The sequence below is a fragment of the Conger conger genome, chromosome 14 (genome assembly GCF_963514075.1).
Source record: "Conger conger chromosome 14, fConCon1.1, whole genome shotgun sequence".
In the NCBI taxonomy this organism is placed as follows: Eukaryota; Metazoa; Chordata; class Actinopteri; order Anguilliformes; family Congridae; genus Conger; species Conger conger.
This window is the reverse complement of record NC_083773.1, coordinates 14,432,805-14,459,903: the sequence shown is the minus strand read 5'-3', so window position 1 is coordinate 14,459,903 and position 27,099 is coordinate 14,432,805. Positions and strand designations below refer to the sequence as shown.

The 27,099-nt window shown below is 46.4% G+C and overlaps 1 protein-coding gene across 2 annotated transcripts in view; it reads right to left on the bottom strand.

Annotated features, from left to right (window-relative positions):
• Window positions 1–3,660: 3,660 nt before the first annotated feature.
• The window catches only part of srgap3 (SLIT-ROBO Rho GTPase activating protein 3), a 76,760-nt gene continuing 53,321 nt past the window's right edge, over window positions 3,661–27,099 (bottom strand). The window contains exons 7-22 of one of the 2 annotated variants that reach the window (XM_061219093.1): window positions 26,285–26,506; window positions 25,512–25,613; window positions 22,814–23,011; window positions 22,491–22,575; window positions 20,429–20,456; window positions 18,419–18,521; window positions 16,377–16,437; window positions 15,273–15,350; window positions 14,676–14,810; window positions 13,929–14,034; window positions 12,776–13,003; window positions 12,197–12,270; window positions 8,371–8,551; window positions 6,578–6,721; window positions 5,837–6,152; window positions 3,661–4,080 (exon numbers count right to left, since the gene is read on the bottom strand). In XM_061219093.1, coding sequence (XP_061075077.1) covers window positions 3,661–4,080; window positions 5,837–6,152; window positions 6,578–6,721; window positions 8,371–8,551; window positions 12,197–12,270; window positions 12,776–13,003; window positions 13,929–14,034; window positions 14,676–14,810; window positions 15,273–15,350; window positions 16,377–16,437; window positions 18,419–18,521; window positions 20,429–20,456; window positions 22,491–22,575; window positions 22,814–23,011; window positions 25,512–25,613; window positions 26,285–26,506 — 2,481 coding nt within the window. Of the gene's footprint in view, window positions 4,081–5,836; window positions 6,153–6,577; window positions 6,722–8,370; window positions 8,552–12,196; window positions 12,271–12,775; window positions 13,004–13,928; window positions 14,035–14,675; window positions 14,811–15,272; window positions 15,351–16,376; window positions 16,438–17,278; window positions 17,310–18,418; window positions 18,522–20,428; window positions 20,457–22,490; window positions 22,576–22,813; window positions 23,012–25,511; window positions 25,614–26,284; window positions 26,507–27,099 lie in introns of both variants that reach the window. The other variant, XM_061219094.1, reaches the window with a different exon arrangement.

The window sequence follows — 27,099 nt, the reverse complement described above, 5'->3', positions numbered from 1 at the left end:
CTCTTACATAGATCAGCTGTAGCCAGTAAGCACATGCAGTAAGGCTTGTATTCTCAAAAAAGGGATGCATCGTTTTAAATATTTGCATTTGTGTTTTACTTTCTCGTGCCAATTTATAATTGCAAACCTTTGGGGCATTGTTGGCAGAGGTAGAAAGTCCTGGGGTCAGAAAGTAAAAGTCTTGCCCTGCTTTTCCTCCACCTATGATTTCAGAAATTAGTTCTACCTTCTGGCTGAAGAATTGTGTTAATCTAGGTGATTGGAACAAAATACTGAGGAGGACTTTTATTTCCTGAAGCTCAGATTTCTGGGTATGTTCACTGAGATGAATTTGCATTAGCAGCATAACTCTGCTCTGTAGATGAGCAGAGGTTTATGTATTTATGTATTACAGTAATCTTTATCTTCTTTTTGGTGAATGTAAGCCTTATTTTGCATTTTTGTTCCTGGGTAGCATTGAATAAAATTGTATTGGGAGTTTATACTGCGCTATGAACACCAGTGCCCCTTGTATCATATGCCCTGGAGAAGAAATGAAATTCATGAACGGACTACATTAGCACCTTGATGACAACGGGAAATATTTAATATCAATCATAGATAGATTAAAAAAGTAACTATACGAGTCCATCCAACACAGATTATGTGCACAAAAGGCACTTTAAAATAAGTTTCATAAACAAAATCTAGAAGGCAATAGATTATCAAAATTCAAAATGAAATTGACACAGTATAGTTTATATTCATTAGGTCTATTAGACTTTTGTTCAGAATCATTTGTTCTCTGTGCTTTTACATACATATTTATCAGCGTTTTCTAATGTGAAAAAGCAAGGGGAGAGGACACTCAGATTACTATCCAGATATAATGTAAAAAATCTGAAATGACAAAATGTCTATAAAGATGACTGGTCAATATAATAATAATTATCATAATAATAATAATCTGGTGATGATGAGAATAATGACTGGCATGGCAGCCAATCGCCGTTGGTGTGTGAGTGTGTGTATCAATTGTACAGCGCTTTGGATAAAAACGCTATATAAATGTCAACCATTAATGAAGTGGTGAGTCACCAACATCATCACCCTTTGGGATATCATCAATCATCTCCTGACATTTATATATGAGGAGCAAAATGATATATACTAATATCAGTCACCAGAGGGAGCGAAAACACAGTTTGTTGAAAGCAGTGGCATTCTTCCCTGTAAGACCCTTTATCAACAGCAGGGGTCAGTACAGTAAACATTAGAATGGTGACAGCCGGATCCAAAAAGACCACGGAAGGCTGATTGGAGCCCAAGGGAGCTGAAGAATAATTTCTTGCTTTATCTTATGTTAACAAAATTAACATTTAACAGTTATGTTTCAAATGATAATCAAATCAATGCTTACTGAGACCCATGCTGGAGAATCAATTTGCTTGAATTCTCGTCTCACACACATCTCCCTCTATTAGTTTTAAGTTACATCTAGAATGTGTAACTAAAATGGTATCCATCGGTGAAAATGAAAAGCACACAACTGACCCTCCTCTCAGAAGCGAAGGTGTCCAGTACAGTACTTGTGCGTCTTAAGAGGAAAGGCACCGCAAACAGCTGTTACCAAACTGCTGTATGAAAAAGGTGTCAAAGCTTTGTTAAACCTGTTGATCTCCGATCCACACACCGACAATGGTCAGATCAACAAGAAAAAACATGCTCACAGTTTTTCAAACAAGCACCAATCCTTAAGAGTTAGAGTACCAGAGTGTTTTGGGGACAAACCAGACTGCTACTGTACGATTCAATACCTTTTACAAATCATAATTTTATACATTTGTGCACACTATACATTGTTTGCTAAAAAAAGAAAGAGAAAGTGAGGTATGTAAAACTAGGAGGGCCTTTCTGAACTGAGCAAAGGTTATATTCGGACATGAAAGAAAACAAGTCAGACAACTGTGCTATTATCTTGTAAAGACACTGTTTTAACTGTTCAGATGCTAAAAAAAAAATGGATAAGAATTTTCTCTGTGTTATCACATTTAATATTAAAATAATAATCATAAAAACTGTAACAGTACTTTCCAGCATATTTTGCAGCAATACAAGCAATATTTATACCAGTTTAGAGCAGGCAAGAGGATGGCAGTGTGTGATATAAAATCCTGTTAAATGGATGGATGCGTACTGACAGATGTCTTGGTGAGGTGCGCATCTACATAGTGAATCGGGGTCAGACAGGCACATTGCAGGGCAGCCGTATTTCTTACTGGAATGGGTCCTAGCTCTGCATGCTACAGTAGCTCTGTATGCTTCACAGAAAATTGAAAAACAGGCTTAGTCAAAGAACAAGCCACTGCTCTTTAACAGCTCAGCCAAATGGACTACCTTTGCTTAGAACAACTCTCTACAAAGTATCTACTTGAAAGCATTAAGTGTGCTTTATGAATGCCTTTATGAAGTCACTCTTTATGTGAAATATTAATATGAACTACATACTTTCTACATACATATTTAGAACTGACTGTCTACGGGTGGACTTAATACAGATCACTGAGCTTATGAAATACTGATGCCTCTGCTTCAGGCAACAAAATGGCTCCTCAGTCTCACCCTTCTTGTGTATATGTCACAGGAGCATGTGACCATCAAAAAAAAAAATGCAAGAGTGTAAGAATGTCTTTTTTTTCACAAGTCTTGGTAAGTTATTCCATGGATTTCTGCTTTAAAAACTTACACCAGTGCAACATTTTAATTACTTTCCAGAACTCTTTCTGAATTTTTTTTTGACTGACGTGTATGCACATGGATCTTTACCATTCTCATCTCCTTGCCTGTTCCATTCCAGTCTGTACAAGGTTACCACTTACAAAAATGTATCTACTCAAATATAAGTTCAACTACATATTTTTACCACAGGGTTTTACTATTAGCTGGTATATTGGTTTCCAATTTCTGCATCTCATATACGTATACTGATTTTACTATGTTGTTATTTTGGATGAATATCCCTTATACTACTAACAAAAGGGAATACCATTTCAAGTATCTATGTACAACTCGAGGGCTGATGGGATGCATTGGTCCTCCAGCCCTGAGACAGTTTGGCGGCTGTAAGCACAGCCCAGTGGTGGAGGTGAAGCACCCCAGTCACTCTCTCATCAAACCCGACCGGGCCCACGGGAGCAGGGCCCACGAGAGCAGGACCGGGCCCACGAGAGCAGGGCTCCAGTCAAAAGTTTGGACGACCAGTGCAGGATAGAAATTAATGCCAAATTTGTATAGTATTGCTTTGTCTGTAGTCTGCTCGTCTCTTAGCGAGGGACTGGCAAAACAACCTGGGTTCCACAAATGACTTATTTTCTGAGGTAAAAAGAAAAAAAAAACTGGAACAGATAAAGTGGTTAAACTTTTCAACGACTATTTACTGGAGTGTGTTTTCTTCCTTCTTCCAGTAATTCTCTTCTCAGCAGAGAGCAGTGCTTCACGATTCATCCCTGCCCCAGCACACGGCAGGCCGTCTGCACCCTGACAGCTAACCTTCGCAACGCAACTCCGTCTTCAAAACTTCTGGGATAAAAAAAAAAAAAAAGGCTAACTGAAGAGAAAAGCGAGGCGCGCTGAAATGAAGGTTAGCGTAGCGGCGTGCGGGCGGGGGGCCCGGGGGGGGGGCTACATGGTGCCGGACTTGTCGGAGGAGGAGGAGGAGGAGTTGGTGGGGAAGCCCTTCTCGGAGGGCGTGCCCGCGGGGCTGCCCACGCCGGACGAGCTGGACGAGCTGCAGCGGTGCTGGGCGGGGGCGGGCCGCGGGGGCCGGGCGGGCGGGGCCCGGAGCTGGGACCCCGCCAGGCGGGCGGACAGCGGCGGTTTGAAGGTGGTCATCATCTCGGAGGTGGAGCTGCTGCTGCGCCTCATGGCGGCCTCGGGGTCGCGGATCGCCATGGTGTGCAGCGGGCTGGCCGGCTCCGAGCTGGCCGGGTTCTTGGTGGGCTCCAGCGTGTCCAGCACCACGTCCGGCGCCTGCTTGGCCGTGTTCTGCCGCTCCAGCTCCCGCAGCTCGTGCAGGGCCGTGGTCATCGTCTTCTCGATGTCCTGCGCGTCGCACGAGGAACAGGGCCAAGGGGTTAGTCACAGACACTGAGCTGCACTTCTCTCCTGTAAGACTTTCACTCTTTTACTCCCAAACCCAATATTAAGAGGCACCACCCAATAGGGTGCTCAAAACAATAGTACAGCAGTCATTTTGTTGGGCTGAAAAAGTGTAAGTTCGAGAGTGCCATATCTCTTGGGATTTTATGGTAGTTACGCTTGTTGAGTTACGCTAGTTGGCACTCTTGAGTCTGAAAGGGTTAGCTCATTTCTGAAACTTGATATATCCTGCATTACTGAGTAAATAAAGAAAACATTGTTCCAGACAGTGACACTGGTCTGATTTCAAGGGGTTGGGGGAGGAACAGTACTGGATTTCAACAGCTTTGTCACTCAGAAGGATGAATGACGGCCCCTTAAGAACCCCTTAAATTATACCTACGCTCCACTGTGTGATGAGTCATGCGGTTTGTAAGGAACTAGCAAACAGGCTTCAGGCTGAAAAAGTGAGATAATCACACTGAGCGTGGCAATCAACCTGATTTGCTTCAGTACACAGCCAGCCCTGTAAATGGATATAATATGCAAAAATACAGACCAATTATGAACCCAACAGCACTCAATATGGAGATACTGTATGAGATTTATGCTTTCTCAATGTTGTCTATGGGCGTGGCAGCTTCCCCTGGTCAAACGTACAGCCATGCATCATTCCTCACACACAGCTGAGCCAAGACTCTGCTTCCTGTCCCTGTTCATATCCACAGTCTCTTCTTATATCAATTTCCTGCGCGCAGCGGAGTTATCAGGCCGCCGAAGATCATCTCCGGCATTCGTGCGAGCGTCTCTTCATTTCAAAAACAATAACGCGGCGTTCCCGTCTCTATCCGTCCGTCCGTCCTCTAGAGACGGCCGGGCCCGAACAGAGCCGGGGAAAAGGCGGAACGAGCCCCCCACGCCACAATATCACATTAATCACACGCTGACACGGGGTGAACAAAGCAATTAGGAGCTCCAGATAGAGCTTTCATCCGCTCGTCTTCCCAGACATGCGACGCGCTCGCCGGCCGCCGCTGAAATACGGCCGGCGGAATCACGCTCACATGAACGCCGCGGCTATAAAAATGCCCCTCATTTCAAAACGTGTCGGGGAGCGCAACACATTTATTTTGCGCATGAAACATGAAAGTGAGGCAGGTGGGGCTATTATGTGAGGTTATTTAGTTCCCTGTGACATGCAGTTAATTACAGCGCAAATGTCTCCTGAGAAAGTGACTGTACACCATGTGGATGGAGGGTAATGCACTGTGTAGCTGGCAGCAGTGTGGGGAGAATTTCAGGGAGAATATAATACAATATAATAAGACTGTACTATATAACAGGACAGGGAATAAACCCCAGTAGTGTTGCCGAGGAACATCACATTCAGGAGTCACTGTATGAATGTCTGATTAGTCAGACAGTAGGAACAACATTACATACACGTGGGATTCTGCAAAGAATATTGTGTTAACACAAGTTCTCTTTTATTGGATCTGAAACATTGGCATTATGATCGTTTCAGAGATAATTCATAAAAATTGTTGTTGGATGATAGGAAGTCTATTTAGCATTCATGATTTTTTTGGTGCTGTAGTAAAAACCATGGCAACGATATGCAGAGCCATTGATTCTGAGAGAACGGGTTGGGGAGTTGGGGTGCACATGGATGAACAGGCAGTGGTGCGTGTGATTGGTTTTCGGGGTGCTGCAGGCTCACCTCTGCCAGGGCCTCGGCCTCCAGAGACTTGTGGTCCCCCAGGCTGCTGTGGCGTGTGGCCCCGGGGGTGGGTCGGAGCGGGTGGCCCTCGGGGTACACCTTCCTCTCGGGGTAGTTGATGCTGCCCACGCTGCCGAACGTGCCCAGCCGCCGTTTCTCCGGGCTCTCCATGCGGGCCCTGCTCCCCGGCATCTTGTGGGGGCTGCTGGGGCAGGCGGCGGCTCGCGGGGGGGTATCGGGGCCCCTGGGCGGGCTGTGGGTGTCAGCCCCGCTCCGACGACGTGGTATGGCGGCCCCGTCTGACCGTAACCTCACCCTGCCCAAACATCGAGCCAAACCGCGAATTACTCAACAGTACATCTTTGAACTAAACTACCTGTACGACAGTGACCAGTGTCAGTCAAGAGAAACTGAATAATATGCACATTCTTGAGGTGTTCTCAGAACAGAGCTTCAGAATTTGAAGGTTAATTCCTGCCTCATAAAGGCTGGAGGATGATGATATGTTGAAAAAGTGGAGCTCTGTGTTTCTGAGCCTTAAACAAGTGTTGCACATAATCATGAGCCTGAATTTTCAGTGTTTGCGTAATGATACTTTAGGATGCTTTGCTTCAACCGAGGTGGTTGTCCACTCAGTTTTAAGAATACTAGACTGCTCTCTTACAGCAGTGGGTTCAATGTCCCTCCCGTATGAAAAGTGACAGAGTGAGACGCATAGGTGGCACACACTGGAGGACTCACCTTCCCATGACACCACTGAAGGTGTACTCAGGCTCACAGGGAGAATGGATGTCATTCTTGGATGAGGCCTTATCATCAAGGAGCGGCCCACTGCTTGCCTCGCTGTCCGCCTTCTGACTGAGGCTGTCTGAAAACGCATCGTCCCTGAGAGAGAGAGAGGGAGAGAAAGAGATAGTGAAATTTTAGGGGAGGAAAGGATGGCACCATGGTGATAGAAACACGTAGCAGCTTGACATAACCTGATACTGAGAGGGCAAATTCAACAAGACAGCGCATGTACCTAACAAAGAGAAAACACTGATGTGCTAAAATCATCAATATTACAGGAGAACACTTACTATTCACGTCATTGCTGCTTGCAATTGCTGTTAGTCTGATAATATTTCAGTTTGAACACATTATTTGCTTTGGCCAAACCTTACAGAGTACAGTCATGCCAAAAATAAATCTGAATCTGAACTGAACAAAAGACGGAAGGAGGGAGGATTTATTTTAAACTAATAAAATGTTCACTCTTTGTCCTCCAGGAAATATTCCTCTCTCCCATATCACTAGAGAGGATTCAGAGTGAGTGAGTGGGTTAGACTGAGTGAGTGGGTTAGACTGAGTGAGTGAGTTAGATTGAGTGAGAGGATTCAGAGTGAGTGGGTTAGACTGAGTGAGTGAGTTAGATTGAGTGAGAGGATTCAGAGTGAGTGAGTTAGATTGAGTGAGTGGGTTAGACTGAGTGAGTGAATTAGATTGAGTGAGAGGATTCAGAGTGAGTGAGTTAGACTGAGTGAGTGAGTTAGATTGAGTGAGTGGAGCCAGAGTGAGTGAGTTGGACTGAGTTGAGTGAGTTAGCCTGGGTGAGTGAGTTAGACTGGGTGAGTGAGTTAGACTGAGTGAGTTGAGTCAGAGTGAGTGGGTTAGACTGAGTGAGTGGGTTAGACTGAGTGAGTGGAGTCAGAGTGAGTGAGTTAGACTGAGTTGAGTGAGTTTGCCTGGGTGAGTGAGTTAGACTGGGTGAGTGAGTTAGATTGAGTGAGTGAGTGAGTGAGTCAGAGTGACTGTAGAGTGGCTCTGTGGAGTCAGAGTGACTGTAGAGTGGCTCTGTGGAGGCAGAGTGACTGTAGAGTGGCTCTGTGGAGGCAGAGTGACTGTAGAGTGGCTCTGTGGAGTCAGTGTCTGTAGAGTGGCTCTATGGAGACAGAGTGACTGTAGAGTGGCTCTGTGGAGTCAGTGTCTGTAGAGCGGCTCTATGGAGACAGAGTGACTGTAGAGCGGCTCTGTGGAGTCAGAGTGACTGTAGAGTGGCTCTGTGGAGGCAGAGTGTCTGTAGAGCGGCTCTGTGGAGTCAGTGACTGTAGAGTGGCTCTGTGGAGTCAGAGTGACTGTAGAGTGGCTCTGTGGAGTCAGAGTGACTATAGAGCGGCTCTGTGGAGTCAGAGTGACTGTAGAGTGGCTCTGTGGAGTCAGTGACTGTAGAGCGGCTCTGTGGAGTCAGAGTGTCTGTAGAGCGGCTCTGTGGAGTCAGAGTGACTGTAGAGCGGCTCTGTGGAGTCAGAGTGACTGTAGAGCGGCTCTGTGGAGTCAGAGTGACTGTAGAGCGGCTCTGTGGAGTCAGAGTGACTGTAGAGTGGCTCTGTCGAGTCAGAGTGACTGTAGAGCGGCTCTGTGGAGTCAAAGTGTCTGTAGAGCGGCTCTGTGGAGTCAGAGTGATTGTAGAGCGGCTCTGTGGAGTCAGAGTGACTGTAGAGTGGCTCTGTGGAGGCAGAGTGTCTGTAGGAACGTCTCGGCTCCGGGGGACTCACATGTCCTGCACCACGATGTACTGGTGCGGGATGAGGCCGTCCACGCCGTTGTGCCGGCCCTCCCACCAGTCCTCGGAGGCGCGGTGGTACAGCAGCAGTGACGCGCCCTTCTTGAAGGACAGCTCCCGCGGCGTGCGGCCGGCGTAGTCGAACTTGGCGATGGCCTCGATCTGCTCCACCTCTGCGGGCGAAGCGGAGCGTCAGAAGGCGTGCGCGAGCCTCCGCCTGTCCCTTTCATCTGGCAGAGCGCGCGTTCATTATCTCCACATCACAGACCGCTAAATATAATCACGCGCTGGAATCAATAAAACCCATTTCAGCTGCTTTCCCTCATACAGTAATGACTGCGAGGCACACACGCTGGCTCTGGTGTGTGTCCTGTCATTCTGACATCAAAGACTGTTGCTCTAAGATTAGAGACAAAAAGGGGCTTTAGTCTGTAATCTCAATTTATTTAAATTCATCTGAAGGCAGAGAGTCATGTAACCAAAGAGGGAAAGAGTGGGGTGGGGAGGGGTGGAGATGGGTGGAAGGGGTTGAAAGAGAGAGAGAGAGATTGGGGTGGGGATGGGTGGAAGGGGTCTTAAAGAGAGAGAGAGAGGGAGTGGGGTGAAGTGGGGTGGGGATGGGTGGAAGGGGTCTGAAAGAGGGAGGGAGAGAAAGGAGGAGAGGCAGCGATGACGCAGATGTCAGTAGAAGAGTTGATTAACGCTGTCCTGTTCTCTGATGAGTTCATTAGCACGTCTCCCCAGTTCCCGTGCGCGGATGTGCTCCTGTTCCAGGGCACCAGACACCGGCCTCTCGGGTCCTGCCTCTCATGCGAATTATTAATAAGGGTCGAGCGTGCCCAGCTCCCCGGGGGAGATAAAGACCCCCGCATCCCCACAAATGCGCCCCACCTGCCCCCTCCTCCTCCCTCCCTCAGCCTGGGGCACAGCGAGCTCGTGTTTCACACTCCAGAAGGGTCACTCCTGCTGTATGTGGTGCGATCACAGAAAAAAGAACTTGCAAGTGAATATATGTTCATACAAATCCCTTTTCATGGGGACATCAAAATGGCCGCCCGTGCTTCAGAGAGGCTGTGATCCTCCTGCCCTCCAGGCCCCAGGCTCAGGGGAGCAGAGGAGGCCAGGCTGCCAGTTTTCTCCCAGAGAGAAGAGAGGAGGGGGGGGGGGGTGGTCTGATTTTGTAGCAGAGAAATACACACTGCAGTCAGAGGAAAAGCTCATTCCAAAAGCGACCCCTAAAATGCAGAGGACATCACAGTCCGCAAAGTAATTGGCAGGTTGTCATTCCAATCTGTAGATTTGGACGGAGGAACGGTCTCCTCTGTGATGAGAGACAGGAAGGTGAGCAGGTCTGCCAGGGACAGGGCCAGGGCTGTGTTGTCTGTATATTGGGCGGGTCGGGGGGTTAAGCATATGTGCAAAATGAATAGTCTCACAGCGGGGTCCCTCCAAGTCAACCAGAAAGCCCAATAGCTTCCATTAAGGGCTCCAGTCAGGGGTGAAATTACTGTCAGCGAGAGAAACAAAACGTCACCCATTCTCATCACACACCCACGGAAATCTGACATAGGACTTTTCTTATTATTTTAATGTCAAGCCACACTTATATTTTTCTGCCCTCAGCTGTGTGACGATCCATCATGTCCCTGTGTATTGTGGGAAATGTCAGGCTGGGAGCCAGCAGGGATCGTGGCTGGGGTTTCTGCGGTTCGCCACAGCAAAACCAAACAACACCAACTCATTAGCTTTCACTGCACACCTTTGCTTTGGATAGTATAGCTGTTTGCTTTCTTCAAAAACTCTGATGTACGCCTGCCAAAGTCTCTCCAAACAAACAGGACAAACGCGAAGAGCTCTCCTTGAAAAAAAATTAATTTAATTTCCATTTTATGTAAAATGGAAAAGCAAGCCCATCTCCCAGAATGGAGCAAAACTAGCCAGTGATTTGTGTTGTGCAGATCCAGCTGATAGCTGAGTGGTTGTATTTTATTGGCAGTGTTACTATGAACCCGTTGGGTTTCCGGTGTGCGGTTACTGAAATCAATCTGTCAATGTTCAGAGGAGAAACAGGAAAATACACAACAAAGGAGGGCCTCATGGGTCATGTTGGCGAACAGTGAACAAAGAGACCGGAAGCAATGAGAATGGGCGAGAGAGGGAGAGGAAAAGAGAAAGGGACAGAGATTTCATATGTTAAAGCTGTTATAACGATTTCATAATATGATGGTGATACTACATTTATTGTATTACTAGTCTATATTAAAGTGAATATGCCCACCTCCAAGAAGCAATTTCCTTCAATCCATAGCTTAGCTGTAACTGTATAATTACTTATTGTCTGTGCTTGCTACTCGCCTCTTTCGCTCAGACAACACTACATTAGGTCATACCAATAAAGCACCTTGAAATTAAACACTTAATTAAACAACAAAGACAGACAGGGAGAGAGAACCACAATTACAGCATGCAGGTCACGACGCAAACTAACCCGAGCAGGAGTGTGTGTGTGTGTGTGTGTGTGTGTGTGTGTGTGTGGAAGAGGACAGGAGAGTTAAAGTATGCATGCATAGAAACATACGCTAGAGGGCACGAGTGTGAGAGTAGGATATGAATGAGCATATGACCAGTCTACAGCTTCAACCAGAATCTGTTTCTAAGCAGTTCTGAAATGTCAAAACAAATCCCAGATCTGCCTGAAAGCTCTCTCAAATACGCACAGCCAATAAGGTCACTCGTCGCTGACGGGCACCACCATATGCGTAGCTGGTGCTCGGTGTGCTGTGTCTGACTCACGAGTCGTCACACGAACATGGAAAATCCATATTACTGCCAGCCGAGAGCGCGCACACACACGCGCACACACACACGCACACACGCAAACGCACCCGCACACTCACACACGCAAACACGCACACACGGACACACACACACACAAACGCACACATGCACACACACACGCACACTCACACACGCAAACACACACACGCACACACGGACACACACACACACATATGCACACACACGCACACACACACTCACACACACACAAACACACACGCACACCTCACCTTATCCGCCTTTTACAACACAGACCAGAGCTGGTGATTGATACCGACAATCAATATCAACTTTGCATATGGAGGGAGCAGGGGACATGTTGTAAACTGTGCCCTGTGCGCTGTTCTAAAGATAAGCAGCTCATTTAATACATTAAATACTCCATATATCAACTGAGCAGGACCGGCAGCTAATGGTTGTTATTGCACATGATTTCAATTACAAAGAGCCAGACGCACATTGCTGCGGTGCTCAGAAATACTGCTGGGGGAACTGGCAGTGTTCATGAGTACAGAACTGCAGTTTAAGAGAGTGCTTTATATTAAAAAACAATACTCAGCATGGGAGCAATGGTGACATTATTATCCATAAAATAAAATATGTCCAATGTGAGACTCTTACTTAGTTCTTTAATTCCACACACCTGTTTTGAACTTAAATTACTGAAATAAGAGCACAGTTCAGTCATATTTAAGATTCCATATGACAAACATGAAAAAAGCTATGCTTTTCTTCAGCATAAGTCAATATGGTTTAACTTAACTTGGATGCAGAGTGCAATGACAATGTCTGAGCTCAAAGAAGGGTAACAGAAAAGTTGTACTACCTTTAAAAGGCTGGGCATTGATTCAAAGTATTGTTCCAGAGAGCAAGAATGGGGATCCCACCCTGGCTCTTAACTGATTTCCAAAAGGTCAAGAGGAAAGCTACATCTCCCAGCAACCCCAAAGCAAGAGACTGGGCCTGTGCCTCACACTCACCGTCATCGCTGGTGTGTGGCTCTGTGCCGTTATCCACCTCATCGATGGTGCCTGGTTCACTGTGGGGGCTGTCACTGAAGAGCACAGACAGGAAGTGAGGTCAGGGGCTGTGACATGCTTAATTTCTTTGTCCTACTTTCCTACTTTTTTTTTTTAGGAATTACTGTATCCTCTATTTACCCTTCATGACCCATTTACTGAATGCACAATCAGTCACCAGCCTGCCGCATTGCAGGGCCCATCCTGCTTCAGTTAGCAGGGCACTGCAGACTAGGGTGTTAAACAGCACAGCTGGGTTAGGCATCCTCCAGGAGCCCAATATACAGGGAGTACCCTGCTGACTATGGCCCTCCCGCACTGCACAGAGAACCTGGGCTTTTCCCAGGTACAGAATGAGAGGCTGTGAGGGTGACAGCTAGCAATCTGTGCCCATGTTGTAGCCTCCGGGAGCAAGAAAAATTAATTTGCATACAAACTAAACTATAACAGTAAGGCGGGAATAGAACTTGAACCAAGAAGCATCTGCGGGCAAACGGCCAATGAAACGCCCCCATTCCAAAAGAGGCTCCGCCCGCTCACCAGTACTCCTCCCCTCCAGTCATGCACTTCTCATAGACCGGCCCCTCCAGCTCGCGGTGGCTGGGGAAGATGACCTCGTTGTGCACGATGATGGTCTTGATGACCTCATTGACATGCGCCTGGCAGGCCACGGGGTCCTGCCCATCCGGTATGGGCATGAGGGTGGGGCCAAAGCAGATGGCCAGGTTGTAGGGGTCCATCATGTTTTCATCGCTGTACTGGGACAAGCTGCAGGGTGGGACGGGGCGGGGAGGTTAGTCAACACCTTAAAAATGACTCATAACTCATTCACCTGCCAGTACATCAGCTTGGATTCTAAGTTAATTAAGAAGTAACCACAAAAACAGTGCATCTTCACACACCCCGTATAGGGTGCATCAATCATGTGCTCTCCAAAGCAAAACCTCATGATTCATTCAGCTGTCAGATCAGTTATGACAGCACCACCTCCTTTGGAGTTCAAAAACCTCGCTCTCCCATCACTCCCACACAGAGGAGGGAAGAACTAAACAGGACACAGAATATCCTCTGTAATGAGAGTGTGCCCCAAGGGCCAGTGCTGGGCCCACAGCATGTTGCAGTTTAATAAGCACATCCCTAACACATGTACTATCCCTAACCTTTTAAGGGAACTTATGGTCAAATCTTAAGGCATGACCAAGATCTATTAAGAAACAGGCTGGGAAATCTCCAAATGTCAACGGGAAAGGAAAAGAGGAATGAAACTCAGGATGTGGCATTAAATCTATTGTTCTGCCAGAGAGCCCAGCCAAAGCAGCATCAATAGCGCTCCAGTGAAAAGGACAGGTATATTACTTCTGAAAAGGATGCGTTACCATGTCCATAAACAGCTGAGCCCTGCTGACACATTCTTATAAATAAGAACTGTTCCGGAGAAGTTCCAGCAATTCTGGACCAAATGCTGCCATATTTCTCTACTTACTTAAGTTTGTCTTTATGCTCATGCTTTAAACTTCAGTAAAACGTTTCTGACATGGAAGGAAGAAATGTGTACCAAAAATGTACAGTATCCTTATAACTCCAAACAGCAACACAAAGTATTTTACACACATATTTAACTCTAAGACTGGCACTTATTTCCAAGCTACTGTTACACAAAGCTGCAATCAGCTTTATTCTGCTGTAAACTCACTGGTTGAGGAAGGCAAACAGGTATCTCATGACGATGATGATGGTACGAGGAAGAGTTACAACAATCTGTTGGATATGATGAGCTCTCTCAGCAGACGATTCAAGTTCTGAAAGAGGGAAAAAAGGATGAATACAAATCTATATTATCTATAATTGATTCTATCTCAGGAATATCATTAATAAGTGACTGCCCCACCCATACCAGCTGTGTTGCCGTAATGAATGCAATGACAGGGCACGGCTAATCATTGGGAACAGCGGAAAAACTCCAGCAAACTTGATCCTCCAGTCCAAAAGACTGATGTGCTGCGTTTCTCCACTCCCCAGTTTAATTTCACTCCAGCCACACACAGGGCAGCCCCAGCCTGATGGTTTCCATGTGTTGTGCTGACCATCTGTACCAGAGCAGGTCTCCGATACCCTGCGGCTCTCGCGGGATGTGACATATTTCAACGCTGTGGCAGACCCGTGGTGATAAGCAAAACGTGAGAAGCACTTCCTCTCCGGGGGCTTGGGGGTCGCGTCTCACACAGAGGCAGAGGTACGCCAGCGAAATGAGAGCCACTTCCACAAGCACGCGATTAGGTTTCACAGTTGTGCTGCAGTTAATGGCTGCTTGTTGACTTAACATGAGTATGGACACGGTGCTACTCAAATCAACCCAGTTCAGCTCATTACATAGAGCTTTATTACATAATTCACAGTATTTATGGGACGAAATTCAGAGCAAGGGTGCACGGTGACTCACTGATGGTGGAAATCATGTCCAGGAAGCGCTCTTTGGGAAAGAGCGGATTCTCCAGCCCTCGGAAGTACAGCTTCAGAACGCCGGCCACCGAGTTGATGTCGTGATCACTCTGGTCATCGATGAGGGGATCCTCACCTGGGGATTAAACAATGGCAATGTGAAAACAGATTTTAATACAACATCTCTGCTCTTTAATGTATCCACTTTAGGTTACATCACATGCTTTAAAAGTTGTAGCAGGTTTTCTGTGGTGCAAAATGATTGCAGCACTCATTGATTAAAGTCTAACATCCTATTTCACACTACACCTCCTACCGAGGTGACCAATCAACATCAAGTAACTGACATCCCAGGCTGTATGAAATTCTTAAGTGCTAACCTTATTCAATAAGAAATATAAAGAAAACCAATGTAATACAAACATACTGAACAAGGCAGTCTGGGAAAAGAAAAAAGGTTACACAATTTATTACAGTCTGTGACAATGCCTGTACTTCCAATGTTATTACAAGCCGAACTGCAGGATGTTTACTGGGAAATAAAAGTTAATTTAAAAGTCATTTGTGGGGGGAAATTGAGGGACATTCAGAGACTAACCTCGTTCAAAAGAGTTTTTAATATCATTGACTTCAACCTGAGATCCTGGGACCCGGAATATTCCCTGCTGCTGCAAACCTGGGGGGGGGGGGGGGGGGGAGAAAGGCATGAGCGTCAAAAATACCCCCCTTCCGACGAAACGGCGGAAACAAGAACAGGGCCTGGGAGCACTGCAGAGGGCCGGAACTGTAATAGAGTCCCAAGGAGAGCCCCTAAAAGAGGGCCCCTCGAGTCTGGCACATGGACCGTGTTAGCATCTGCTAATCACTTTCTGAGATTTCATTCCTTCCAGGGAAATGTAAAAGCTTAATGGACACAGTGCCTTCTACAAAGTCACACATGCAAGGTGTGCCTGCTGGAAATGTAGTGCTTTTAACGTCTTTAGTGAAGTAAGGTCAGAGTGTCCCGGTGTGAATCCTCCCATTACGGGCTGCCCGCATGCCCTTTCTGCTTTGTGTAATTGACTTCCAACAGTGCAGGTCCAGGCGTGCAAACGTTTAAGCCCATCAGCGTCCGATGTGCAAGCAAGCACATGCACCGGGCATCACAATTTCCCAATCTTCTTAGTGTTCATCTCAAGAGTACAACTCTGAACAAGGTTAACGGGTGGATTTCAACATCAATTTCACCCTCAAGCACACATTTACAGTATGAATCTGGACAGAGATTGTGTAAACTTCTTGACAAAGGACTGTTATACCCTGTGTATGTATGTCCTTGAACATAACAGAATATTCAAACAAAGTTTAGACCCTCTAATGGTTCCCACAGCCACTTCCATAAGACTTCACTTGATACTGCTGATTATGCAGTGAAAATGCGCTTAGCTTCTCGGATATATCAAACCCCTCAAGGGCTTTCATCAGGAAAAGGCTTGACTGGCCACAACACTAATCCTACACTGTCATCCAAAGTTAATGTTAGTTTTCTGAAGGATCGATATGTAAGTGGCGCCTCACTGCTGTACAAAGCAAGGGTTTTCCATCACGATTTGCAATAATTCTTCCCAGAGATCACAAGGTTAATGTTGTTGTTTTCTTCGCTTTCATCCGATGATTAAGCCTTGTGAAAGCTGAGATGCTACATCAACAGCACTCTACTCACCATAAAGATTTATGTATCGAACGCAGCTCTCCACCACAAGTGGTATGGGCTGACCTGAATCCTGGAATGGAAATTGAAACAGAGATAATTAGCAATAATCAGCCAAGCGCAGTTAGAGATGTATGAAAGGGACACTCACACCGACTAAACACAGTACAAGTAATGCTGGTGCAGCATCAGGCCAACATCCATCCATCTATCCATCCATCCATCAATTATCTTAACCCGCTTGTCCTGAACAGGGTCCCAGCAGACATTATTCCTGCCTGGGTGAAAGGCAGGAATACACCCTGGACAGGTCGCCAGTCCATCGCAGGGCACACACACCATTCATACCTATGGGCAATTTTTAGACTCTCCAATCAGCCTAACCTGCATGTCTTTGGACTGTGGGAGGAAACCGGAGTACCCGGAGGAAACCCACACAGACACGGGGAGAACATGCAAACTCCACACAGAGGCCCCAGCCGACCGGGATTCAAACCCAGGACCTCCTTGCTGTGAGGCGGCAGTGCTACCCACTGCACCATCCGTGCCGCCCCCATCAGGCCAACATGATTAATTTAATTAATTTGTACATTCCTGAAGTACATGAACACAACCATTTGATACACACGAGAAATAAAAGCACACACACACACACACACACACACACACACACACACACACACACACACACACACACACACACACACACACACACACACACACACACACACACACACACACACACACCGGCCACAGCACTAGTGCAGGTTTGATGTGCAGTGTGGAGTTAGTGTGGATGCGTGCGGGAGCAGAAGAAACAAAGACTATTAGTAAATTAGTGTGTTCAAGTTCCCCGGTCCGTGTGAAACCCCGCCCCTGAACCGTCCCCGGTCTCCACTGCGGTCAGGTGATACCTGGTTGCGGGTTCGAGCGTTCCGTCTTCCCCTGGGACAGATAGCGGCAGCAGGAAGCAGAGGAACAGAGCAAGAAGAGCAACAGTTAGAGAAGCGAGGGAGGGGGCAGGGGGGCAGGAGGTGCCCAGGGAGGCCAGGGGGCCAGGGGGGTGTTGCAGAGGAGGGTTCTCCCTGTACTCTCTCTCTCTCTCCCCGTAGGCTGCTATATCCGCAGTACAAACTCCTCCTCTCCTGCAGCAGCAATACTGGATGGCTTTCTCTCTCTGGCAGACATGAGAGGTCACATCCTCCTCTCTCCTTCACTCCCTTTCTCCCTGAGTCTCTGCCTCTCATTCAATCTCTCCATCTTACTACAGCGCTCTGTTTCAGCCACTGCTCGCTGGAGCAGAGCCAAGCAGCTTGCCTTACTGAGTGAAAATGTTAAGAGTAATGTCACAAATCATCATGCAGTGCGTGCAGTTGTTTCTTCGCAGGTTGTGTTTGTCTTATGTTGGTTATGATGCATTCCATAAGTCATAACTCATTTGTGTGAGTGAGTCGATTTGTATGTGAGCGTGCGTGTGCAGGCTTGTGAGTGGGTGCCTGTATGCATGTTGCATGAGCTTTGTTTGTCATGTTTGGCATGATACACGATTAAAACTGTCAGATCATATTTGTGTTTATGCTCAGCTCATTGCGAAGGCTCACTGTAGATCATTGTGACACAGTCCTAGGGGGACCTTTCTGTAGGCAATTCCTGGCATAAACAATCTCCCTTTTGACTCGTGTTTCCCTTTTCCAATGAAATATGTTGCACAGGCTAGTGTCTATTGAGATATGACATTTTCTGTGTAGGAAATGAAACAAGCGTTAGGTTACACGAGACGTTCATAATGCTGTTTTCAGATAATAGCCCTGAGCATCCCTTAAATTAAATCTGTCACATATTCTTGTAAAATATCCGAGTTAAACAACAAATCCGTGAACACGTCCCTGCGCCCTGACCGCCACCCTCGCTGAACGCATCATGGGAGCGGATGGAAAGGAAGGGGCGGAGTCAGGCGGAGGTTAATTAGAGGGTACAGGATGAGGCAGAGAGGAGAACAGAGCGGGCCGGAGCCACCAATCCCTCTCACACACACACCGCAGACACCGGGGTACCTGGATGAAGCTCTCCATATTGCCGTTAAACAGCTTATGGGTGTACACGGAGCGGGGCCTAGGCTTCCGCATTTTCTGTGGCTTAGGGGGGAGAGTGGGGGGCCTGGAGAGACCATGGGGGGACGGGGGAGGGACACACAGAGTACAGTCAAACAGCAGAACATGCACTCGCTATTCAGACACTACACATAAAGCTAGAGATAACTAGAGATGAAGCTAATCTAACAGCCAACAGATCTTACTCTCCCTCCCCATCTGTCTCACTCTATAAACACATATAAAATTACAAACAGTATTTCATGTTCATATTAAATGGCTTTGGCAGAAAATACTGGTTATTTGAAGTTATATGTGCTATTATATTTGATGGACTTGACCTATAAGTAACCTATAATAACCAATTCCAGATTAAGTGCAAATACTGCCCTGATCTGCATACCAAAATTCTGTCAGCGAGTTACAGTAAATGTAATTGAAATTAATGGTGCATAATGGATAGCAATATAAATTTAACACTACTTCTAACCAATAGGTAGGTAATAAATGTAAGCGAGTTGTCTGAATTGTCATGTTGCAGTAGTTATTTGGAAGCAAGTTACAAGACAGTAAAAAGCCTGTTCAGCATTAAACTGCAGCTCACTACACCAATGAGCAGTATTAATCAGTAATGCACAGACAGCTACTATTTTTGTTAATTAACTATAATTGCTTCCTGGTGCTAAAATGCTTGCTGCTTTTCCCTATATAAATACTGGAGACCGACTAGAGTCAAGTCACCCCTGGGTCTGATTTCAACCAAATAAATCTGGGCTTTTCAGTTCTGATCATCAACATTAGGCTGTTTTAACATCTGCAAAATATACCAACGTCTCTCAAACAGCCACCCTTGATTTGAATGTTTATGTTTTGTTTATATTTATTTTGTTTATGTTCATTTTGATGGCATGACTACATAGTGTTTGGCATCTATATTCCACCATTCTGTGACCTGTCTATGGAGAATGCCCAGTCCTTTGGCATAAACCTGATCTGAACCTGAAATTTGTTATTTTTGCAACATATGTAAGCCATTTGGATTTGAGATCAAAAGATCAATATCAGCTTTTATTTCATGGTATTTGCATATGTATACAGTCTGCTTTACCATTCTACATAGTCAGCTGTTTTGTGACTTTCCCCCCACTTTCAGCTGTGCAAGAGTGAGTTAATGGACCATCATAAAAGAAAATCAAAGCAATGAAGTCCAATATGTTGTTGTATAGCCCTTAAATACAATACCTGCATCGGCAACTCTGGGCCAGCTGAGGTCAGTTGCTTTGCAAGGCACTGTCATGTCAAATGGCACACACAGGCCCTTTGCCCATACCTGCCGTAGCATGCACGTCACTGTATGATACAGTCATGTGAGGACAGACAAATACTGCCGAAGGGAAAATGTCTGTCAAGACAACTCTAAGAGTGCTTGAGTGGTTAGTCCTGCTAAAGCACTGTGTTTCACTATGACCAGCAAGCCTAGAGGTAAATGCATAACTGGCCATAGCATTGCCCAGGAAGGGACAGGTGCTACAGCTATGTGTAACGTGTACACCTCTGACACAATGACTGCCGGTGAGCAGAAAAGTTTCAAACACAGTAACTGTGTAACAGTTTCAGAGGAGAATGTGAACTTGTCTATGCTGTCCCATATTTACAGAGGACATTGTAATGATTAGGCATTCCAAATTAGGAGAATAAATGATGTTTGAAGATATAACTAATCTCTCACACTGACATACTGCTGAAATGGCACTCCATTTGACCTACAGGCAGAACTATCAGTCAACAGAAATGACAGGGCCCATACGTTTTCACTCTGTAGATCAGGATAATTATCCACACAGCACCGTGGCACAGTTCCACTGCCTGTGTGCGGTTTAATAACAATAATGATGATGATGATAATTCCTTTGGTGTATTCAGATTCTTCCAGGGTAAAAGAAAGGAAGCTGTGTGCTGTTTAAGCGATCTCACCTTGTTGTCCCACATTCCGCCCTTTCTCCTGGAAAAGAGAGAAAGACAAATGAGTCATTAAGAGTATGACTGCATGGGCTGCCCACCACAGCCCCGGTGTCTGAGACACCATCAGGGCCTTAATGAGAAAAAGTGCCGCTACTGAGAGAGAGAGAGGAGAAGAGAGAGAGATGGATGGTGTGGTGCCAGGGCCGCTCCGGAGACAAAAGGCGCTGAGCCGTCGCCGTAGAAACCTCCGGACGGCCCCGGCGGGGGAGCGGGCTCTGGGGAGGACAGAAAGAGGGGCCAGCGAAATGGAGGGGGGACGGCTCTGTTGACACTGAGCGATGTCTGCTTCAGATGACTGGGTCTATTGTCCCAGGCCTGCTGCTGAGAAAGGGGCTAACGCAGTTACCTAGCGCACATTAAAGCGGGAGGCGGCGGCCGCTGGTCGACAGCAAACATCGAGGGCGAGGAAGATAAGGCCCGGCACAACAGACGGCTCCGTCTGGCCTGGGGGGGGCACGGGGGAGGGCCTGGTATCTCTCTGACCACACAGTGAGAGCGCCACACGAGAGGATTTTCATAAAAGAGGACCGTTTTGCATTAGGTGCAGTATAATTATATTGTATTCATCTTGCAGGCCCGCGTGCTCATCAAAACTACAGCACTCGCTATTTTTCCAAACTGCACTTTGTGAAGACCATTTTTCAATATGTAATTTTGGCAGAAGGGAATACATGTGGTCTCTGGTGCATTCATGTGAAGAAACAACAGTGAATTTCTGCCATCTTTCTGTCAACTAAGTGAGAAATTACCAGACATGGCAACCAACCCAATGAACTCTTCTATTTCGCTTGTAGCAGCGGGATTCAGTGCATGTTTCCTTTGTCCATGGGATGTGACACATTTAGTCATTCTGTACCAAACTTCCATAGCACAGAAGCCTCTACCATTAATAGAGCAATACAAACGACAGACACCATATACATCAAGCTCAACATTACTACTGTATGTCAATGCCCACAACAGTCGAAATTTGCACCATACAGGAGCCTTAACAAAATGCACTCTTCCTCCCTTGACAAACAGTGTCAAAAAAATGATAAACCGAGAGATCAAAACACTTCACTGTTCAAACTATTCATTTCAAACACACCTAGTATTCAGGTGTCTTCTACAAGTACACATCACTGCACAGCTGCTTCTCAAATCACAGACACGCACAAAGCACATCTGTACGATAGCTTGAGCGGGGCAGGCTAACCGACAGCAGCAGCAGCTTAATTGATTGGCTGAATAATAGATGAGGGTAATGCCCGCGGCACACGCCAGCGGTCCGGTCAATAGACTACGACAGGGGCCGCGCGAGGGCGTGATGACAGAGGAGAGGCTTCTGGGACTTCACGGCTGATGATTACTGGGCTGTAATTGGCCGTGTGGGGGGATGCCCTGTTGGGGCTCAGATCCGTGCCGCTGGACTCAGCTGGTCAGGTCGAGGCCCCCCCTCCATTAGATTAGTGCCCCACCAACCGACAGCTGCTGCGCTGCGTGCCGATTGGCCGGGCACGGCGTCTGATGGAGACGTGAAGGAGTCCCGGCGGAGGGGGATTGGGGAGGTGCAGACGGGGCCTGACGTGCTCTCTCTCTCTCTATTGCCGACTGTCAGAAACAATAAACTGCGCCTGCACTCCCCCGAATACATCAGGCAGGGAACGGGACGATCTGAGAGAGGTAACGCTGTCCCACGGGCCTATGGGCTCCTCACAGGAGTGTTGTGTTTGGAGAGCAGCCAGTGCAGCCTCTGTCCTGCTGCACACTGCTTCTTACATAAGCTCTGCGTACACTAATAACTCATTTCAAAATGGGACAGAAGCCTCCGTACTATAATACCTCAGTCTGTGATTGGAAACGGACAGGCAAGGCCCACTGGTTTTTGTTTTGGCCGAAAACCATCAGGGGCAGGTCTGAGTGTGGGAGCGTTACAGCGCTGACAGGCTGCAGGTCTGAGTGTGGGAGCGTTACAGAGCTGACAGGCTGCAGGTCTGAATGTGGGAGCGTTACAGAGCTGACAGGCCCTTACCTTCTCCCAGTGTCTGCTTGAGGAGGTCGTGTTTAGCCTGCAGCTTAATGATGAGATTACTGCCATTCAGGAACTCCTTGAATTTCTGTCAATACAGGGAATGGCAATGATGAACAAAAGCACCAGGTGCAAATTTACCAATGTGTACTGACTGTGGTGTGGATCTTATCTAGAGTGCAAACAGCACTGATTCAATCTGTTTGAAAACAAACATAAAAGATTGGTTGACAGGGTTGCACTGTCTTTGTGCCTGTAAGGGCAGACACTGTCTGGTAAAGTCACAATGCAGCATACACTGACTTCTCTGGGGCTCATGCCCTCACCGTGAAGTAGAAGACCTCGGTCTCCTGCTGGTTGGCCCTCCTCTTGGCGACGTTGATCTTGCTCATGTACGTCTCGGAGGCGGCTGACTTTATGGACTCGGTGGAGCGGCTGTGCTGGAACGCGTCGGACACGTCGAAGTCCTCCACCGTCAGCATGTCCTGCAGCGTCTGCATGGTGGCGTCCAGAGTCTTCCTCACCTGGTGGCGGAAACACGCAGACACAGACCGCATTCAATCACTCTCACTGAGCCCACTTTAGGGTGCATACGCAGTTAGGTCAAACTGTCGGGAATAATGCAGAACCATATCTTTTGTTGGGGCGACATGGCTCAGGCAGTAAGAGCAGTCGTCTGGCAGTCAGAGGGTTGCCGGTTCGATCCCCCGCCCGGGCTGTGTCGAAGTGTCCCTGAGCAAGACACCTAACCCCCAAATGCTCCTGACGAGCTGGTCGGTGCCTTGCATGGCAGCCAATTGCCGTCGGTGTATGAATGGGTGAATGAGAAGCATCAATTGTACAGCGCTTTGGATAAAGGCGCTACATAAATTCCAACCATTTACCATTTATATCTCAATAGGGGCCACTGATTCCTTTATTGAGAGATATCTAAGCAAGACGAGAAGATGTTCCTGCCAGTGAGAATTAGTCTTCACAGAATGATTGGCCTCATAGATTATTTCTGCTTGGTCAAAAAGCTCCCACCCAAACCACATGCACCAAAACATTTACTATTTCTGGGATTTCTCAGGCTTAATTACACTTAAAAGTCTGTTTGAATGAATCCAGAAAGTCTGATTTGACTTCCATATCCCTTAAACCAGCTGTGTCCCACTCAGTACACTAATCTGCTTATGGTAAGAAATCGAATGGTTCAAACTGCTATAACCTGTTATTTAAATCTCTGTACAGGGATGAGAAATAAAGTGACTATCTTCACTCATCCTTTGGCCTAGTATTTGAAAATCTGAAAATACTGAGCCTGCCTTCAGGAACATGTATAATTTGCACAGTGGAGTGGAAGTGAGTGAGGGAGAAACACCGTATATTAGATCTATTCCTGTGATAGACTGACGTTTAAACCAATATTTGACCTTTAAGTGTTTTTTATCAGACTCCATGGCAGCCAGTGTCTGGTCTAAAGGATCATGACCAGTGTAGGTCAGACATCACTCAGACTAACAGCCTAAAATGGAGGCTGGCTGAAATGGCTCCGGGCACTTCTTGTGCAGCGAGCAGATTAATGCAGCAGACTCGTGAGTCGATGCGGGTCATCCATTACCACCCCGTTATGAGACGGGCCATGATATGGATGAGATGGGGATCATCAATACAGGCCATGAATCCTATCACCCCTCGGCCAAATACAGCAGGCCTGCTGTAGGAGTCAGGAGAGCCACTGTCCTCCTGGGTCTCCCGGATGACAAAACAAATCTGAACCAGGGACTCAGCAAAGATTTATGTTTTTTTTTTTACTAATTTGGAGATGATTGGAGAATCTGATTCCAATAACAGCAACAGAGCTGAGGATGCAGTTGACAGATTTGTTTTCACAGATTATTTTGTTAAGTAGCCAAACAGGTCAAAGGTGGCAGCAGCTGTAGCCCCGCTTGTTGTCCGCAGTGTGTTCCCAACAATGATTGGCTTCACCGCCCTGGGAAGGTCACACCACTGCTTTAGTTACAGAACTGCTGTGCTTCTGAGTGAGAAACTGGCTTTCTGGGAAGGCTTACATTAGGGGAAAGCTATTCACGGACAGCAGTGTAGAACAAAGATGTCCAGAAAACAAAATGGCAGGAAAGACGCTAAGGGGAGAGGCTGGAGGAGATGCAGCACAAGCAGGGCCTTGCACTGCCTCTTCCGTCTCACACTGCATCTGCTTAAGATGCAAATTCACAGAGGAGAGAGTAGCAACTCGCTCAACATTCAAAACAAGTGTTAGCTATTATTTTTGTATTCTGTACTGTCTGCAACTGCTATTCTTCTGTGAAATAAAAAAAAGTGTTCATTCGTGTCACAGTAATTGTAATCTCACATTTTGAAAAATTTCCACTAATGTATTACAGTTACCATATAGCGTAGAAAATAAACCTTAGACAGGTAAATATAGCCTTACAATTAAACTATTCGGACTGTGGAAAAGGTTGCTAGAATGCCAGCAGCAGCAATGCACAGTCTAGTCAAGAGTAGGGCTCCACAATATGAGGAAAATATACAATAACGATGTTGAATATTTCAATGACATGTCTTTCTGCTATAGGTACTGCTAACATAGACCCCAGACAATGAATGGCCAATGCCTACTGAAAAGATATTTTTTAAATACATAATTTACAACATGCTTTTATTGAACAAACTGCACATGAACAACCAATCAATTTAACAGAACATAATTGAAATAAATACTATTCATCACAGTCTTTTGCGATGTGTTTCTCGATGATGTAAATATAATATTTATATATCGTGCAGCCCTAGTCTAGAGGCATCGGAAATGTGCGTTACAAAAAGTTCACAAACATCACACACAGCCTAACATACGTAAGTGCAGGTGGCATGATGTTGCTATGGTGACTACAGGCTGCTAGCCGCGGATCGGATGAGGCTCATTCTGCACTGTTGACAGGTCTAACCGTTTTCCTGGGCTGCTTGGGTACAGAGCAGCTCAGACAGTGTGCACAGGCGGTCGCCCTGGACCCTCACCTCCTCGTTCTCGATCTTCAGCGTGGCCAGGCGGGACTGCAGCTGGTGGTAGCGCATCAGGAGCTCTGTCTGCACGGGCTGCTGGGCGCTCACCTGGCACACCTGGGCGGAGACAGCACAGACACACACCTGTAAGGCACCATGTGCGTTCCACCTCTACACCACGCCAGTGTCTTTCTCATTCACAGCACCAACTTCTTATCTGCTGGGCAACTTTTCAGAATCGCTGTGAAACTTTTCAGAATCGCTGTGAATTAGAACCTAAATACATCATGTAGAAATCAATACCTGTGACTGAACATTGATTATGATACAGAGATTAATGAAATATATAAAGTGTTATGTGAGATGCCTCAAGAGCTTGGCATTGAGCATGATATGTGCTATGACTGGGAGTAGGAAGTGATATTTCACAGCCATGAATTCTCAAAGCCACAAATCCCAATGCTGCGCATAACAAAGGCACTCACTGTGTTTTCAAAACAATTTCATTTTCTTCCATTAATATGCTACCTTCAGGTTATTGTAGACAGAATGATTACAGAGTAATGACTGCTGTTACAAGAAACAACCTTTCATTTTTCTGTGACATTCAAGAAAAAGTTTCACATATTGTCACTCTTTTTTGAGTTAAAAAGGAAACACAAATGCATTGTTTTATCAGAGCAATTGAAAGGATGTAAGAATAGCATTGTCACCCGTGAGGCTAAAACCCACAACCCTCTGGATGAAGAGCAATAAGGGTCAAACCGGGGCCGTGGCGGCAGCCTCACCTCATCTCCCATGTGGGGCAGGTACTCGAAGCGCATGGGCGGGCAGAACACCTGGTTGTGTATGTCCATGATCTTGTGCTTGTCGCTGCGGGAGTCCAGGTTGTCCACGGCGTTCTCGATCACGTCCAGGCCCTCATGGCGAGACGTCTCCAGGTTGTACTCTGCCGACAGGTACGTCCGCAAGGTACGGGCCAGGCTGGCATGGTAACCCAGGTCACAGCACTGGAGACGGAAGCAAGCCGGACGTCTCTTAACGGAACTGCGGTCTTAAGCGTCTACGCAAAGCCGGTGGACATTCAGAGAAGTAGGCTGAAAAACCACACATTTCACCAGTGCTGTTTGTTTTCATTTCTGAGGAAGCAAGATTAGTATTCAGACGCAGAAATTCATTATGTAATGTTATTTTCATTTATTGTGTATCCACACATTGTTTCATTGTCAGCACGGCATTCACAAGTAGATTTCATCATAGCAAATAGTGAAAGCAGAAAAGGATGACTACCTAAAATTAGGAGCATCGGCACAGTAGACACAGGTAACAGGGCTAATTGGTTGAACCATAAAACAGTACAAACTATCCTAATTAGAATTATAATTCATTTTGCATCGCTGGAGGGTCTTACATGAACTACAATTCACTAAATGGACTTTAATGAGGAAACGAATGCCAATGAAGTCAAATAGAACTAAACTTGACTTAAAGTTTGCAACAAATGTTACAATGCTATTTCTTCATCTCTGGTCGTTTATACGTATTATGAAATAAATCTGATTCAGTATAGTGCTGGCTTTAATGGGAAATTAAGCATGCCATG